At 43.1% G+C, this 17,792-nt stretch overlaps 1 protein-coding gene across 1 annotated transcript in view; it reads left to right on the plus strand.

Annotated features, from left to right (window-relative positions):
* The first annotated feature begins 4,038 nt into the window (after positions 1–4,038).
* LVRN (laeverin) overlaps positions 4,039–17,792 on the plus strand; it is a 37,685-nt gene continuing 23,931 nt past the window's right edge. The window contains exons 1-6 of the mRNA XM_042787868.1: positions 4,039–4,625; positions 9,266–9,408; positions 10,520–10,659; positions 12,240–12,366; positions 14,560–14,714; positions 16,075–16,188. Coding sequence (XP_042643802.1) covers positions 4,039–4,625; positions 9,266–9,408; positions 10,520–10,659; positions 12,240–12,366; positions 14,560–14,714; positions 16,075–16,188 — 1,266 coding nt within the window. The remainder of the gene's footprint in view (positions 4,626–9,265; positions 9,409–10,519; positions 10,660–12,239; positions 12,367–14,559; positions 14,715–16,074; positions 16,189–17,792) is intronic.

Genomic DNA, 17,792 nt, shown 5'->3' on the forward strand with positions numbered 1-17,792 from the left:
CTGCAGGAAGACAGGATTTCTTTGATGTGTCCATAGGAAGCTATAGTCCTCAATTTCTCATGCTTGGCTCATTTGTATTGCGCTAATTTGCAGCTATGCTAACTGTATGTCCAGCTATAGCTCACACTTCTAACTTTGGGTGGCTGGGAAACCTGAAATATCCATTAAATAAGACCTTCAGAGAAATAATAAGACTGCAACTTCAGCACCTCCTATGGAAGAGCTCCTGCCACAAAGACTTCCAGTAATAACATTTTCTGCTCTGATATGTTACTGACGCTGTTGAAGAAGGAGAAAAAATGATGCAGAGCAAATTACAGTAGATAAAACAAGCAGACCAAGCTAAAAAAGATACAGATTTCATGGACGTAGGTGGTGCACATGGATCCCTTATGCCTGAAAGGAGCATTAGTCTGACTTTGTAAATACAGAAAAAATCAGGCACCTTCCCAAAACCTGAAGAGGAAACAGGATCTAACGTGTTAAAAGCAAAGTTTCAGGAGTGCTGATCACCCCCAACCCCCGCTGCTGAAATTGCCATATATGCCATCACTCAGAACTTCTCAAATTCAGTTGGACAAATAACTAATAATGTGATTTAGGGAAACATCTTTCAGCCTAGCAGTTATTTGACCTTGCTTAAATGTGCAATTATAATTTTTCTTAGCATTCAATATATATGATTTAGGATGATATCACAGTACTTTTTATGAAAAAAATAATATGAACCTGAAAATCTTGATACACTTTAAGGATGGGTCATTGTACTATTTTGCTAATTAAAAGTGCATTACAAATTTCCTGGCCAGCTGTCACATCAAGTGTCGTTTACCTTACTGCACCATAATGGATAGTAGATCTCATGCTGTCATATGTGTCTGTCATTTTCTGTTGTTTAAAATTCAGTGGACACCAATGGGACTTTGAACAGTCAGTGAGCATGGCACAGACACCTCTGTCTGGAAGAAAAGTGTAAAGTTTGTCAGATGCTTTGATGTCCTTCCAAGTGACAGGGCTGTCTGACTTCTTTTATAACAGGTGATTTGTTTCTACCTTCAGATGCGTACTAGGGGCTTCTGCTGACTTAAATAGAAGCCTCCTGTGTCCACCCAAGGTCAGGACTGGCGCTGAGCTGCGGCCTGAGCAAAAGACTGTGGCTGACACGCTGTGGCTGGAGTGACTGTCCTGGCCCAGGACCTCCTGCAGCTTCGGCCTCAGAAATGTGTCGTTTAGACATCTTAGCTCCGCAGGTCGGTTCAGCAGGACGGCGAACTGTGATCCCGTCAACAGAAGTTACTCACATGTTTTGTACTGTATGCAAAGTGTTTTCCTCTTTCAAACAAGTCAGCCTGTGTGTTCCCAGCAGGAGGGGAATCCGCAGTGGTGGGCTGATAAAAGCCTTCACTCAGCAGTTGCTTTATAAGGTAACCAGTATAAACTATTTGGGAGGAAAGGACAATTAAACAACACTTCTTAACATATTTATTGTTGTAATTACTTTGTTTTTATTATGTGTTAGTTGAGGAAAGGAGCAGGTTTGAATTCTCTACTGCAAACAAGAGAAAATAACGTCAATTTGATGGAGATGAACTGTAAACTTTAAAACACATCCAGCACCATTAAGAAGGGCAACCTTCCCGTGGGTTCTGCACTATTTACAGGCTTATTACCGAGCAGTTCTGCTTGTTTTCAGAGACATGGGATAAAATGCCTCACAGTTTTGATTTTGCCTGAGCCTTGTTTTGATGGGGTGAGTGGATGAGGATGGTTTTACTGAACAATGTCAAGGATGTATAAAAAACATTTGGAAAGCAGGGCAATTAAATCCTCCGTAATTTTCTACACTGTTGTCTTGCCTTAGAAATAGTGTGTGATTTCTCCTTCCCATCACTTCCTTCTTTGCAGCACTGCCTTTTATTTCCTGATCTTTCTGGAAGCTCCTGATCATTCATCTTGCCCAGTCTCCACAGCGCATCAGCACTCCCATGGGATGGAGCAACTCTGTGGATTGGTACAAGGATCTGCTTCCCAAATTTACAGTGACAATAAGAGGGAAAAGGTACTTTCCTATGCACTTGAAAACATTTGATGTGAAATCTTTTGAGTGACATGCAGCAGGTCATACTAGTTTGAGGGCAGTAAGTTCAGGGTTGCTGTGTGGCTGCAGGTCCAGCGACCTCCATGAAGTTTGTTAGAGATTGTTGTCAAGTCCTAATGTGATAGCATTATAATGGATGTTGCCAAACATGCTAGGAGAAAAGTGAGAAGCTCCTAATGTGCAGGATGAGGATTAAAGGAATGTGAGGCATGTGCAAGGGCAGAGGAGTGGAAGGATGATAGGTTGGAAGGAGTACAGGGGCCTGAACTGGAGAAACAGAAAGAGGTCCCTAGGCATGGGTGGGGAAGACAGTCCGCACCCTTTCCCTTAGGTAAATGAGAGCAAGATGGTAAAAGAAGCACAGAAACAGAGACATAAAAGTGAAACTCTGTGAAAGAAAACAGCAGGGGATGGGCCAGTGCCAGAAGGCAGCTGGCTGGGAAGTTAATGGGTAACAACCGCAAAGGCACTGGGGCAGGCGGCGGATGAGGCAAGAAGGGTGGGGGGAGCCCGCAACCAGCGGGACAGGCTGGCAGAGGGCATCCCCTCCATCCCTCGAGAGACAGGAAAACAACAGGTTACCATCTTCACCTGGAACCAGAAACTTTCTTTGTTCAGTGGCTCAGAGTTATTCCCCAGATCTGATGCGGCCGGCGTGCCCAGCACGAGCAAAGCGGGAGTTGTATTCTGTACCAGATCACGGAAGAGGTATCTCTCGGAATTAAGAAATAAATTAGCAAGAGGGATAAGGTTTAGTGTTAGCTCATTGAGGTGAATTTACTTTAGCCAATTTAGCTTTAATTCTGGTGACAAAACAAACTGTAATACTTAATCCAATAACTCTATTTTCCAGAGCTCTTTGGTGTTCAGGGTGCCTTCTGTACAAACTACAAGTCCAAGGGAATCCACTTGGGTTCAAAACAATGAGGGAATGGGGCAGGGGTTGGCAAGTGCATTAAAAAAAAGAAAGGAGGGGGAAAACCTGTTTCGTAATCCAGATTAAGAGTTGTCTGAGAGAATGGCACGCGTGGGCCACTGTTCCTGGCTACTGCTGCTGCTAATGCATGGCTCACCGGGATTTAGAAGAGGAGCTGCAACTGAGAAAAAACAGTGGGCATGTTTTACAAGGTGACAGAGGTTTAATTTTGCAATTTCACTGGCAACCCAGCCTCAACTCAGCAAACCCTTTAAGTATGTGTTTAACTGAGAACACAGGATTATTCCTATTGATTCTAATGGGGTCAACTATGTATGTCCGGCATGGTGATGTTTATAGCCCCAGGTGAACTATGCGGGGAAGTGAGGCTCTAAATGAGGACTGGTTATCAGAAACCCACTTTTGGTCATGCTGTTTTTATGTACCAAAGATTTTTCAAACTTTGTCCCAAATCTTTTACCATGTAGATTACCCTCAAGAGCCCACCCGTTCTAACCACAACACTGTAGACTTCAAGCAGGGACCCGCTCCTCCCCCCCCCTTCCCCCCGCATTTTCTCATGCTTTCTCTTGCCTTACGGTGGTGAGAAAGCATGAATATTCCCGGTATTCGTATTTTGGGTTTTGCTGCTGTTGTTGTCGATGGGTTTGTGCTGTTCCCGCTCAGGGCCGAGAGGTCCCCCGGCACGGCCCCCACCCCACATCACGGCCCACCTCGGGCTTTAGGAGCCACCGCTTCGGGAAGGGGACAGCCCGCGGGCGGCCCCGGGCTCCGGCTGCGCTCCCGCCGCGCCCCGCTCCCCGCGGCGGGGGGACGGGGAGGGGTGTCCCCGGTCCGCCCGCCCCGTCGGAGCAGCCCTCCCGGCAGCGGCTTCCCCGGGACGGGGTGGGGAGCGGACGGCACACCCGCCTTCCCCGGCACGGCACGGCCCGGCCGGGCGCGTCCCGCCCGCAGAGCCGCTCCGTCCCCCCGCGCCAGGACCGGGCGGCGCGGAGCGGCGCGGATGGGTCCCCGCGGGCTGTACGTGGGGCGCAGGGCCGCGGCGGGGCTGGCCGCGCTGGGGCTGGCGCTGGCGGCCGCGCTGCTGGCGCTCGCCGGGCTCTACGGGCGCTGCCGGCAGCCGCCGCCGCCCCCCCCCTCGCCCTCGCCCACCGCCCCCGGCCCCGCCGCCCCGCCGGGCACCGCCGCGGCCGCCCCCGGCCGCCGCCTGCCCCGCCACCTCCTGCCGCTCCACTACGACCTGGAGCTGTGGCCGCGGGTGCGGCCGGGCCAGGCGGGACCGTTCGTCTTCAGCGGGCAGGTGAACATCACGGTGCTGTGCCGGCGGGACACGGAGGCGGCGGTGCTGCACAGCTCCGGGCTGCGGAGCCGCGGGGCCGCCGCCGTGAGCGGCCCCTTGCCCGGGCCGGGGGCCGCCGTGGAGGTGGCGGGGCTGCGGCAGGAGGCGGCGGGCGAGGTGGCGGTGCTGGAGCTGCGCGGGCGGCTGCGGGCCGGGAGCCGCTACGTGCTGCAGCTGGGCTTCCAGGGCCGGCTGGAGGAGGACCTCGACGGGCTTTTCCTCACCCGCTACACCGACCAGGGACGGAGCAGGTACGCGGCGGCCCGGCCGCCCCGCGCACACCCGCGCCCCCCCCGCGGCCGCTGGTCAGGATCTCGGCGCCGTGCGCTCCGCGGCGGTGGCTGCGCCCCCCCCCCCCCCGCCCCGCGGAGGGCTGGGGCTGGGGCTGGGGCTGGGGGGTGCCCTGGCTCTGCGGCAGCCGCTGGCTGGCAGCGGGGGGGCGCTGGAAGTTTACCTCTCGTTTTGGTTTTTTTTTTTTTTTTTTTTACGCCAGTGAAAAAAATTGTAAAATTAAATAATGATAAAAAAAATTACACTAGTTAAAAAAAAAAAATAAAAAATTGCTGTGCTAATTTTACCGCTAGTTTTTTACACTTGCAAAAAAAGCTTTTAAAAAAATTTTTAAAAAGAAAAAAAATTACACTATTAAAACATAAAAAAAAAAAATTACTACACTAATTTTACCGTTAGTTTTTTACACTTGCAAAAAGAGCTTTTAAAAAAATTTTTAAAAAGAAAAAAATTACACTATTAAAACATAAAAAAAAAAAAAAAATTTACTACACTAATTTTACCTCTAGTTTTTTACGCTCGGGACGGTCCGCGCCGAGGCGTTATGCCAAGCGCTCCTGGTTTGCAGGGGCTGCTGAGGAGCTGCTGCTCCGGAGTCAGTCCGGGAGGGCCTCCCGGGGGTCCGACAGGTAGAGACCCGCCTGTGGCAGAGGCAGGTTCGACTGTCTCTTGCCGTGCCTTGGCTGGCAGCAAGGGGTCAGGCAGCAGCTACAGCCCGTTCCTGGGAGCTGCGGGCCAGCTCGGCGTCTTCATCCTGGCCCCGCACATGCCCGTGGGGCACCGGCAGCTCCTCAGGCCCTCCACCTGTGTCTGTGGGGAGCGTGTCGCCATCTAGAACCCGGGATTTCGGATGTGCATTTGAGCATGAGTTCAACGTTTCGGAAGGAAGGTGGAGTGGGGTGGGTGGCCGCTTTAGGCAGCTGGGCTTTCTACAGGTGCTATTGCATGTGAAGGTGTTTGGCTGTCCTCAAACAACCGATGATTTCCTTAGAGAGTGCTCTTCGGCTGCTTCCCTTTGTATTTTCTTTTGAGCTGCAAAATCGGTACTGGGGCAGCGTGAGCTTATCGAGCAGTCAGTCATCTAACACATGTTTTCACCCTCAAAATTACGCTTGCTTATTTATTTATTTTTTTTTAATTGCAAGTCTTCTCAAGGTGAATTGCATTACAAACTTCTGGATGAGATGCATGCTAAAGAAAAGTGAAACAAGATTACCATTTAAATAGTTTGAGCGGAATACGAGTTTCTCAAACCAGGTGTTGAAAGGAGAGGCAGACAAACAGTTTGTTTTAAAGTTACTTCATTTTAAATAATTAAAGATGTAGTGAATTGCTGAGGATTGGCAATCAAGTAAAATTCAAGTGTTCTTTGCTCCCCGCCTATCGCTGAGTCCACTAAAATAAACTGTATTTCAGCAGTTCATAGGCTTTGCGCTCAAGCAGGTGATTTTTGATTACCTGCAAAATCCATCCATTCAAGTCCTTGCATGAGGAGTATAATATGAAGCCACAAAATAAAGTTGGTAGTTTTTCGTGAAATTGAGGAGGACTGTGTGTTTTTTTCTGCAACAGTGAGTTGGCTTTTCAGCTGCTGGCTTTTGTGTAAATCTTGATTGATATATGTAAAATTTAACTTATGCAGGTTTGTTTGTTTGTTTGTTTGTTTGTTTTTGAAGTTAAGGAAAATCTAGAACACTTTGTTTAGTTTATATAAATAAAACAAATCCAAATAAGTAAGCAAGGAACAAGCACTCAATTGCTTAATACAGTATCAGTGTGCTTTCTGCTGTGGTATTAAATCAATCAAGTGCTACCGAAGAAACACTGAACTTGACTATGATATTTTTTGATTCAAACTGTGTAAAATTCAGAGGATCTGAAAAAAAAGTTATTGTCAGCTGTGCTGCCACAGAAGGAAACGAGAAAAAAAGTTTTTAGGTCACTAAAATAATGTTTATTTTATTAAAATATGGTTCAATTTCCAATTGTTTGGAGGATTTATGACAATTGTTGCATTTCATTCTTGGCTCATCACGAAGTGCTAGTGAAATGTGAGGCTACAATCTGGCTAAAGAGATGCCAGTGGTGTTCATACACTGAAATAAGTCAAAGGTGATCCACTGATTGCAGATATAACATATCTGCATTTATTAACATTTTATTTGGAGTCCTGGTGGAAAATAGCATTTAATCCATTCTCATATTTTTTATCATGATGCTTTTGCCCAATCTATGCTATTTTGTATTCTTGAACAAGAATTTCTCGTGGGCAAATTTGCTAAGTGTCTGAGTCAGTTTCTTGAACAAGAATATGTATTCTTGAACAAGAATTTCTCGGGGGTAAATTTGCTAAGTGTCTGCATCAGTTTCTGCTGGTACAGAGCCTCCTGGGGCAGCAATTGCACTGGAGTGGGAGAATTTGCCATTGTGGGGGGTTGCTCAGTGTTACCTTGACCCAAGCTGCGGCTGGTTGCACAACTGAATGCACCAAAGCATACTTTGCTGCACAGGAAAGGAGGAGATTGGTTCCTTCACTGAAGTGGCCTGTCACCCTTGCTGCTCGCCTGGAGCACTGGCAGGAGTTTAAGTCACTTTCTGTCATTGGACAGGAATAAGGAGGAGAGAAGGTGATACTTCTGTCTCACCTGAAGCTGCAGCTGCATTCAGCAAGGCACACACCTGACTGCAGGGAATCAGGTCCGTAAAGAAAATCTTCTTGCACTGACAGGCAAGAAGTCAAATACTCTGTGCTGCTCTCTCTCAAGCCATTCCTCATGTCAGAAGAGGTGTTGTGGTCCCAGTAGTCACAACGTGTTCAGCATGGCTTCTTTTAAATGTCATAAGTTCTTCAGTGGTACAGAATCAGGAAAGGGAATCTTAAAACATGCAGCCTTAGGTTTCGGACACGTTTCAGGGCTACAGATCACAGTCAGGCACAGTCACACTGTGCCTATAGGGTAGATCTGACTTGTTAGTCTGTGAGTGCTCCACGTACTCGTTACATACTGATACTTAATGTATGGGTGCTGTCCTAATGGCTTCTGGCTTGTTTGGGATGTCTCTGTGCTCAGCGTAAGCCTTTGTGAACCGGGTGTGAATACACTGTTAGGGAACACCTCAACTACAGCTGAAAAATATTAGCCCTGTGATAGAATTGAGGTCACTGAAACAGGAGATTATACTATTCTTGTGTGCCCAGCTGCTGGCTACTTCTTGGCTGACAGGTGTAGAGCTTTGAGAACCATTGAATGCGTATTTTTACTAATTCCTTGTAAAAATGCCCTAATGTGAGCAGCCCAGATGTACAGCTCTTTGAAACTTTGGCCATGGGACATAGCGATTTATCTTTTGATTCCAGCCCATGTGTGTCACAGGAGAAGAGTCAGAGATCACTCAGGCAGATCTGATGGTGTAGTTAGTTTTTTGAGATCTAATCAGTAAATTTAGGTATGTAAAATATTAAATAAGTACAGATGGATTGGTGGTCAATACTCTACTATTGACTATGGTTAAAGTGAGTGTGGGATATAAAGGTTATCGTGTAAACTTACTGTACATATCTTAAATTTTACATGCATGCAAAAAATGTCACTCACCAACCCATCGAAGGCTTATGTCAGGTAAGGGGTCTCTCAGCCTCGAGGGGTAACCTTGAGAGGCATCCCTGCTCAAGGGGCAATCACTGCTGTGCAGCCAGCTGCTATGGAGGGAGAGCTCAACGGACCCTGATGGCTGCAGATACTTATAGCGTGAAGTGGTTGATTTGTACTCAGATTTTCTGCTATTAATGCAGTTTTGGCTGCTTACCAGCCCAGTCTCCAGCCAAACCTGTTTTTTGGGTTTGGTGCTGAGTTCTCACTAATAGCCTCACACAATAGGATTAACTTTGATTAGGCCTAATTGCTGAGCATTTGTCTGGACCACTGTTCAATTAGTTTGAACAGGAAGAGTGCATCTGTCATAGTGTGTCACAGAGATCTGCCCCAAGTGAGGCAAGGCTCCATAGTGTAAAGTAGAAAAGGATCCTCTTGGATATTTTCCTGGGCTTGCCAGTGCACTGGGACAGCACTGGTGCTGCTTTTTCAGGGGTTCTTCTCTATGTGATTTGACAGGAGTGTGCAAGTGCATGTGTATCCCCTTGCATAACAGTTATCGCAATTTTTTATTAAAATGTGCCGTTTGAAATAAGAATGCACGGGTTAGAGAGAAGAGCAGGTGTACAGAGAGATCCTAATTATGAAATTGTAGTTAGGCATTGTACCACCCTTGAGCACTGGTGTGATGTGTGCAAAGCATTATTTCATTCTGTCTTAATAAACAAACTAGAAAGGCTCAAATATTTAAAATATGATATCTGAAAAAAGCCTGTGGGGAAAAAAAAGAAAATTAAAAAGACTCTTTTTCTCTTGAAGCATCCAAACTGAACTTTCAGTTGGATGCAGGGATTTAATCATGGCTTTAAACAATAACCAGAACTTTTCCAAATCTGCATATCTATATTATTCACTTCTTGCTTTTTCTGATTTGGTGTTTTTCCTGCACTATATATTGATTTTGATCAGATGTAGCATGCTGGATTAATCTTGTCTTTTTAATACAGTATGCTGATTGCCTCCCAACTGGAACCAACGTATGCCAGGACAGTTTACCCATGCTTTGATGAACCTGCCATGAAGGCCACATTTAATATCAGAATTATCCATGACCCAAGCTATGTGGCTCTTTCCAACATGCCTGCTATTGGTAGGTAAACAGCAAGTAAACATGTTTTTGTTTGTTTGTTTGTTTGTTTGTTTGTTTGTTTGTTTGTTTGTTTGTTTGTTTTTCTCCCTGGATTACTTTTAAAGAGGGTATAATTTATCTGAACAGAGTATATAATCCAATACAGCAGTGTTCTGTTGTCCATGTGCTAATGTGTTGAAAATGTACAGAAAATCTGTGCCTATGAATTTAAAACTTTGGAGACAGTTATTCATACTTCATGTATCAGATGGCAACAATTGCATAGTTTTGTTACTTGTGATGTGCTTTCCTCTGGTTGCTGGAGACTGCATAGGGTTTGATTCCTGGCATTTAGTGCTTAGTCAGTGTGTCTGTCTTCCTGCACGACATCTGCTTAAAACAAAACGGCAGCCCCAGTATGCAAAGCCTGCAATTGTGGTAGTAAGGGATTTCTTTATTTCTAAGCAGATTTTAGGACATATTTACTGCATTAAAAAAAAATGTTTTACCAGGCAGATACACTGTAGCTTCCAGTGTATGGGCAGAATAAGGATGAGGGGATTATAATGCACTGGAGATGCTCCTCCTGTTCCTTGCTGGGATCTCGTGTAGGATGCACGTGTGGTATAAGATTCCAAACAAATTCTGTAAACTAGTATTCTTACAGAAATCCGTTGGATCTCTTTCCTCCGTATTAATGACTTTTTTTTCTGCTGTTTAGTGCCATGAGTCTTTATTTTTCACCTAAATAAATTTCAGCCATAAGAAGGAAAGTATCTGATTAAGTATTTCATAATTCTTGGGCACGCATGACCACTATTTGAATCATGATAGATCAGACATTTTAGAGATGTGCAGCATGGGATAAATTGTCCACAGTTTGCCCACATCCTAAAACTGATGCAGTCTGATATCCTTCCAAGACTTTAGTTAAGAAGCTCAAGAATGGATTTTTGGTATTTGCATGGAAAGTCACAACTCTGATATGTGGCACTAGCAGTGAGTCTGGCTGCTTGCCTTCTACTGGAAACTTATGAAGTTAGTGCATGTAAAAAACCACACAGAAAACACAAAATTCCTTGTTTGTTAAGGAGGAAAAATGATTTGAATATTTCTTTGATGTTTTTTCTAGATGTATCTGAAATGAAGGACGAAAATGGAAGCTTATGGACTGTTACCACGTTTAACACTTCGCTGAAAATGTCAACTTACTTGACTGCTTTTGTGATTTGTGATTTTGATTATGTCACCAAAACCGAGCGGGGAAATGAGGTAGATATGATGCTGCATATAGCACATTATAGAAGTTTACAACAGAAGTTGGCTCTGTGGTGCATCATGTGCTTTAGAAGATATCACAGACTTTAACTGTTCTTTCCATTCCACACCCATTTACTTGTGTGGCAAAACTACTAATGTTTATTCTGCAGATATTTCTGCAGAAAGCTTTCCTTTAGGAGAATTAGTTTATTGTCCTGTCCTGTTGGTTTCATACAGTTCCACAAACAGGTCTGGGCTCTGTATGTTAAAACTTCAGGAGCAGCTACTCTGCAGAAAGTACTGGTCATAATTCTGGGACTTCTTATCTCCTTAGCTGTCTTGGTGGGAAAAAAAATATCCATTTCCACTGTTGTGATGAACCACTGCAGTTCAGTGCCTTGTTCTTCAGGGGCCTTTGAGGAGCAATATCAATAGGAGCAATACAGTGCTCTATGCATTTTGTATACTAGTACTGTATATTCTGTATACCACCTGTGATCTGTAGGGTAGAGGGGAGAGGGTATTTTGCCCCTTGGTTTTAGACAGATTTATGCCTCCACAGTATTTGTGAACATGTTTGTTGTGTCTGTTTTGTCATTTCTGGTAAGTAATTTACAACCTGAAACACTGGTAGCATAACTCAAAGCTCATACTAGGATTAGGATTTTAAGTCTGCCCATTGTGTTTAGGTTTTGTAAAATTAAGTGATCTGGTCTTTGAATCTCCTCTGAAGTCTTGGCTGAAAACAGGGGCTCAGAGGCTGAGGGTACTCTGTTGACTGAATATACTTGAATTTTTCCCTTGTAGATTAAATCTTGATGCTTCCCAACTGTGCTCTTAGGGTTTGGCTGTGCAGCTCCTTGTAAGACTGCATTGCATTTAGATGCAAGAAATGCCAGGGTTTTGAGCTGCTAGGAACCTTTGGGGTCTCACATCCCGAGCTATGCGGCAGCATAATCTTTTTCTCAGTCTAATCCATCACCTTGGGCTGCCCTTTTCAGTAACGTGACAAACCAAATGGGCACAGGAAAGCTTTGCTTGCTGCTGCTGTCTCCGTTACTCGGAGGTATAGGTGTCATCTGCTCTCCCCAGCAGCAGTGGGAGGCCAGTGGTCTGTTGCAGGCTGTGAGAGAAAGTTCAAGAGAAGAGATGTGTATATTTGGACAGCAGATGTTCTCTGAAGATCCATTTATCTCTCTTCAGGGAAAGAGTGGTGGTGTGAAAGAAAGTTTGTCACGCAGGCTCACTGATTGGAAAATATTGGTTTAAGAAGTGTAATTCTAAATAGTTTTACAGAATTTCCCATTTAATAAAAGAAAACCAGGAGTCCATTTGTTCCAGCAATGTATAGTTGGATTAGAATTTTGGACTTTTTGAAGTACTGGAACTCTCCTAGGTTTTAGCAGGATTAGGGTCTGTGCCATACTTTGTTAGGTCCGGCAAAAATGGAGTTGGGATTTTTTTTATTAAAAGCTTCATTATATGGTCTGGTGTGAACAGACAGCATCCTCAAACAATGATTCGCAGCAGAGAAGCAGAGAAAATGAAAATATGAGGGTTGTCTAAAATAACACTTCCTTGTTTTATTACAGATACGTATTTGGGCTCGGAAAGAGGCAGTTAAAAGTGGGTATGTTGACTATGCTTTAAATGTAACAGGCCCAATACTTTCATTTCTGGAAGATTTACTTAACATCAGCTACCCTCTACCAAAGACAGGTGAGATTACTTAGTTTCTTAAACGGCCCAGAGATGGCTGCTGATGGTTTAACATTCACAGAAGCAGTTGATTCTTCTGCAGTATTCTCTTTTTACAGTTTACCACATTAACGGAATAAACCCCCTAAGCTTTAACTCACTGAATTCTGCTTTCTGAATCATGGCTCTTTTAAGCCATAACTCAGCACTCTTACATTCACATCCCACTTTTAAATCATAATTTCCTGATAAAGGGGCAGATGGGACTAGAAAGTGAATAGAAAGGAGTTGTTCAGTCACGTGGCTATTTTTGGGATGCATAGACCATACAAGGCAAGGATGTTGTAGTCCCTACATCCTCCTAGTAATGCTTGCTGTAACCCATGTCTTCCCAAAGCATTCCTTGCTTTCTTCAATATGTTGATTACCTGTGAGTTGGCTGTATGTTCCTGCACATTCATCCCCAGAAAAAAGACTCCTGAGGGAAAAGATTGTTTCTACTTAAAATGGACACCAGGTAAGTCAGTTAAGTCAAGCTTCAGTCAAGAAAAAAGGGTGTCATCATGTACTTCCACTGTTCAGTTTGTCTGCTACTTATACTTGGATTGCCAGGGACTTCAGTATCAATATCACAGGAAAACGTGTGCTTTTATACAAATTGGTAGGATATTGAGAGCACAGAAGGCAGTGCATACTTAAAATTAGTTTTGGACCTGCCCATTATCTTAGCAGATTGCAGGATTGTGGGGGAAGAATTTCCCTCCTTTCTTGACTAGGTAATTTGTTGATATGTCAAATCTCTATTTTGGCACTTGAAAGAAATAAATTTTCAACTGTGTAAATGTATTATCTCCCAGTGTGTTTAGAATAACTTGCAGAATTACTCACTACACTTCTTATGGAAAATGTAATACATGCAGTGTTCCCTCTTTAAATTCTGTTGTCTTAGTAATCATACAAGCTACTCAAGGGCTGTAGACAATTCTGTTTCATGCTTGTGTTCTTCTGTTTAGCAGCAATGTCAATTCATTAATTCATTAGTATAAAAATATTACAAACTTTAAGTAGAAGAATGGTATTACAGGCTTCCTGTTAGGTAATATTTCAGTTTCACAGAATGCTGTAAATCCATTACAATCCCCACTGTAACGTCATGCCACACCAACTGCATTTTGCACTGTCTTTGAAGCTTTGCTTAAAAATGAATAGGATTAGATCAACCAAGAATAGCTCCTTGTAAATGCTAGATCTCTAATGCAAACTCAACATATGAAAGTATGAATAAAGACATTTTAAATCAGGGATATTTAAGGGTTTGTCTTTACCTGATTTTAATGCAGTTATAAGTGATCTCTCTTGTCCCAAGCTGTCTAGATGAGGGCTGCCTCACTGAAAGTGAAATACATTTGCTGTAAGCCTGAGGTGATAAGCCCTGCTGATGTGCAGCCTAGCTTTTCTTGGGTTCAGCACCATGCTTACATTAACTGCCTAGCTTTCGGACTGGAACTAGCTGATGGTCAACTGCTTTGGAGTACAAGCTTGTGTCTGCTTCCAAAATGTTCTGTATATCTTCTCCAAATTTTGCTCTTTGCAAAGTTTGCGACTTCAAACAGTATTATCTTTCTTTGAGATCCTTGATGTTTCGTCCAACTTTTACATTTGAACTGGAAAACTGCTCCCTGTGCATTATTAGGCAGGAGGGGAGTACAGAGGTAACAGCCATAATGTGGAAACAGAGATGCTGTTTCTAAGGCACCTTTCATCTAAGAGTGGAAAGAATCCTTCTACTCACAGAGCTGAAGAAGCAAGATATTTTTTATCAGCTGTTAGGCTGAAGAAAGAGGTAAGTATGATCTTTCCCAAACACAGAAGAAACTCGTACAGAGGAAGACTTTTGAGAGCCAGAAGTGAATATATTATCTCCTAGCACTGATAGAATACAGCTTTCATTTTGTTTGAAACATTTGTATGTACAAGATACAGTACAGGTCTGGCTCCATGAAAAGGTGTCAATCATAAATGAGAAGTATGACAGGAAGAAATTTCACAGCCCATTTGCGGGAGTGCTGCCATAATACTGCAAAGAACCATTAAACTATAGTATCCTTTAACTGCACACTGAACCAGTGTGAGCATTAAAGTCATGTGAGCATTTTAATTCTGAAAATTTTAAAGATACCTTTTTTTTTTTTTTCTCTGTTTGAATCAATTTAGATCTGGTTGCACTGCCTGATTTTGGAGCAGGTGCTATGGAAAACTGGGGGCTAATGACTTTCCAAGAATCATCACTGATGTACCTCCCAAGTGATAAATTCACAAGCAGAAAGGCAATGATTGCCATAATTGTGTCACATGAGCTAGGACACCAGGCATGTGGTAAAAAATTCTGTACATTCATTTGCCTGTGAGGTTGTTTCCTTCTGGTTGATGATGATGCAGTCACTGGTAGAAATAGTAACTTGACAGTGGGGGGTGTGAGCACTACAGTACTTAAAGACTATTGAAACTATTGGAAGACGATATGTTCTGCTGCTAAATCAATATTAAAAGTAGATTCTGTCATATTACAGACTGCATACTGACTGCACAGGACTCATTGATACAAAACTCTTAATGGACTACTTATTTTTTTCTCACATGGTACCTGAATGCCATACTAGAAAATACTGTAGGGTTGTAGGGATGACCCAGTGCTCTCTATATGCAATATACTTAGTACTTCAGTGGGAGAATTAATGGACTTCGTAAGTATTCTACTGTAGTGTCAGTGCATGTACATATTGCAGAAGATACTGGTTTTTCTGTAAGAAGCAACCTATGGTATGAGACAACAAAATTAACACGAACACATTTTACACTGTAGCAGGACTTTTGTGCTGTTTTCATAGAGATTTTAAAAACTTTTCTTGTTTGATTTGAAATGATATTGCAGTTTCACTTTTTTATTGACTGTTTAATTTACTGCTGTTTGCCAGAGCGACAACTATGCTTAGTCAACAGTTAGCTAAAGAGTTTAACTTGGCTGGTGCACTTGTATGCCCTTCTGACAAGGTCTGTAACTTTTCAGACCTTCAGATGAGCATTCTTATTGCAGGCCAATAAAACAAATGTCAGTACTTAATTAATCTCTATTTTAAAACAAAGTTGTAGTTCAAGTTTCTAACAACAAATAAAATACTAATCTGCAAGCGATCAGTTTTTTGTAAAATACGAACTACCAAATATGAGTATGTAGCAGCTGTTATGAAAGTTTTATTGCTTGCCAGGATAGGGATTTGCTGATTTTGGAAATGGTCACTTCCCCAGTTCTGTTTATCATTCCCCTGACAATTTCTTTTTTTAAGAAGATGGAAAAATGTTTTTGTAATTGCTTGATAAATGCCCTACTTTTAATCATAGCTTGATATGATCTTTTAGATATTTAAATATTATTGGGAAGTGCTTAAAATTAAAGAGAATAAAAGAATGACTTAAAGCACAGACATCCATACTCATGGTACGAATTTGTAAATGAAGCAATTAAAAAATAACTGCCTTGAACCTCTGATTTTTTCCAAGGTACTTATTCTTCTACTGAGTTTTCACTATCTGAAGGAGTATCCAGAATTTTATTACATTGATGTGTACACATTAAATAAAGTTACTTCAGCATAGATATGTGTGTTTAACCTGCAGAAATGAAAGCAGCAGTCCAAAGAGATGTTGAGATATTTTTTATTTCTATTTAAGTGGTTTGGAAATCTTGTTACAATGAACTGGTGGAATGACCTGTGGCTTAACGAGGGTCTGTCATCTTACTTTGAGTACCTGGGAGCTACCTTTGTTGAACCCAAGCTTCCACTGGTAAGTACTAACACTTACAGAAGTAGGCTAAAGTAGAAAAATTCCAGCGTGTATGAATGAAAAGAAGGTGCAGGAAATGAGATTTAATTAAGCCATGGTATTAGTAACGTAACTCCTCTGGGAAAGACCAGCAAGTCTTGATTCTTTCCTGGAGGGTCTCCATCTGCTGGGGACTGTGATCACACCCAGCTCTTTGGCTGCTGGCACAGAGGATGGCTGGACAGCTGTGAGTCTGCGGTGACAAGGAGTTGGTGTTTTGCCCTAGATCTGTCATGTAGCAAACCCAGGTTTCTCTCCTGGGTCCTGTAGCTGACAGTTTGCCTCCGTGCCTATCCAAGCTCTTTTCCAAGCATCCCATACCTCAGGTATCTTTACCAGGCAGTGATTAAATTGGGCTGTTTTGAGTCTGTTTAGCCCACTGAGTCCATGGATGTCTGGCTGAAATAAAGGAAAATATAATGCACGTAGATAATCTGACAGCAGAGTAAAACTCCTTCCCATTCCACCCAAATGGGAATAAGCATAAATCCCATAGCATATTAGAAAACTCCATCCATCATTAAAATCTGAGACAGGATAGGTACTGCTAATTACATCCATGAGATGAGGTGCACTTGCCTGTGCAATCATAAGTGTCTGTGCACAGTGCCCTCAGCTGCAGGACATTGCACTTCCCCTTGTTGAACTTCATGAAGTTCCCATCAGCCCATTTCTCCAGCCTTTCCAGGTCCCTCGGGATGGCAGCACAACTCTGGTGTATCAGTTACTTTTCCCAGTTTTGTGTCATCTGCCAACTTGCTTAGGGTACACTCTGTCCCATCGTCCACATCATTAATGAAGATGTTGAACGGGACTGGACCCAATATATGCCGCAGGGGTCCACCACTAGTCACTGGCCTCCAACTAGACTTTGTGCCACAGATCACCACCCAATTACAAATTGAACCCTGAAAATTAAATTTACTGGCTATTTACAAGGTGAATAATTGGTGAAGAGATTTGATCCCCTTAATTGAAAGCCTGTACTCCTCTCCTTGAGAAGTAGAAGTGCTCAAAGTACCCTGCAGTGTTTTGTAAATTTAGGGTTTTTTCTTTACCTTTCTAATTACGGAATTCTCCATCCTGCCTTAGGACAGATACTCAGCTGGGAGGAAACTGAACCATCATTTGGCAAAAAGAGAACTTCACTAATTTACACCAAAGGAGCCATTTTCCCTCCATATTTCTCACCAGGTGACAGCAGAGATGCTGCATAGTTAAGCCTTGCTACCCTCAGCAGCTTAATTTTTAGGTTATTGCTCAGGGTTGCAACAGGAGAAACAGAATTTAGGAGGAAAATGCTACCATATTAATGACATACAGATGTAAATGAGATACAGGTTTTCAGTTTTCAGTATTTGTTCATTTGCTGTTTGATATAGTTGACTTATTTTTTCCCTGAGGTTTACACTGTAATAGTGTTTGTCAGGCCCAAGCCCACAGTCTTCTCAGAAGTAAAATTTTCACTGATTATTGATGTTGCATGTGGAAAATGCTAGGATTGGGTATACAGTCCCTTTTACTTCATGGGAAAGTTAGGGAGGGGGGAAAAGGATCGTTCCTTG

The sequence above is a fragment of the Tyto alba genome, unplaced genomic scaffold (genome assembly GCF_018691265.1).
Source record: "Tyto alba isolate M040663 unplaced genomic scaffold, T.alba_DEE_v4.0 Super-Scaffold_13, whole genome shotgun sequence".
NCBI lineage: Eukaryota > Metazoa > Chordata > Aves > Strigiformes > Tytonidae > Tyto > Tyto alba.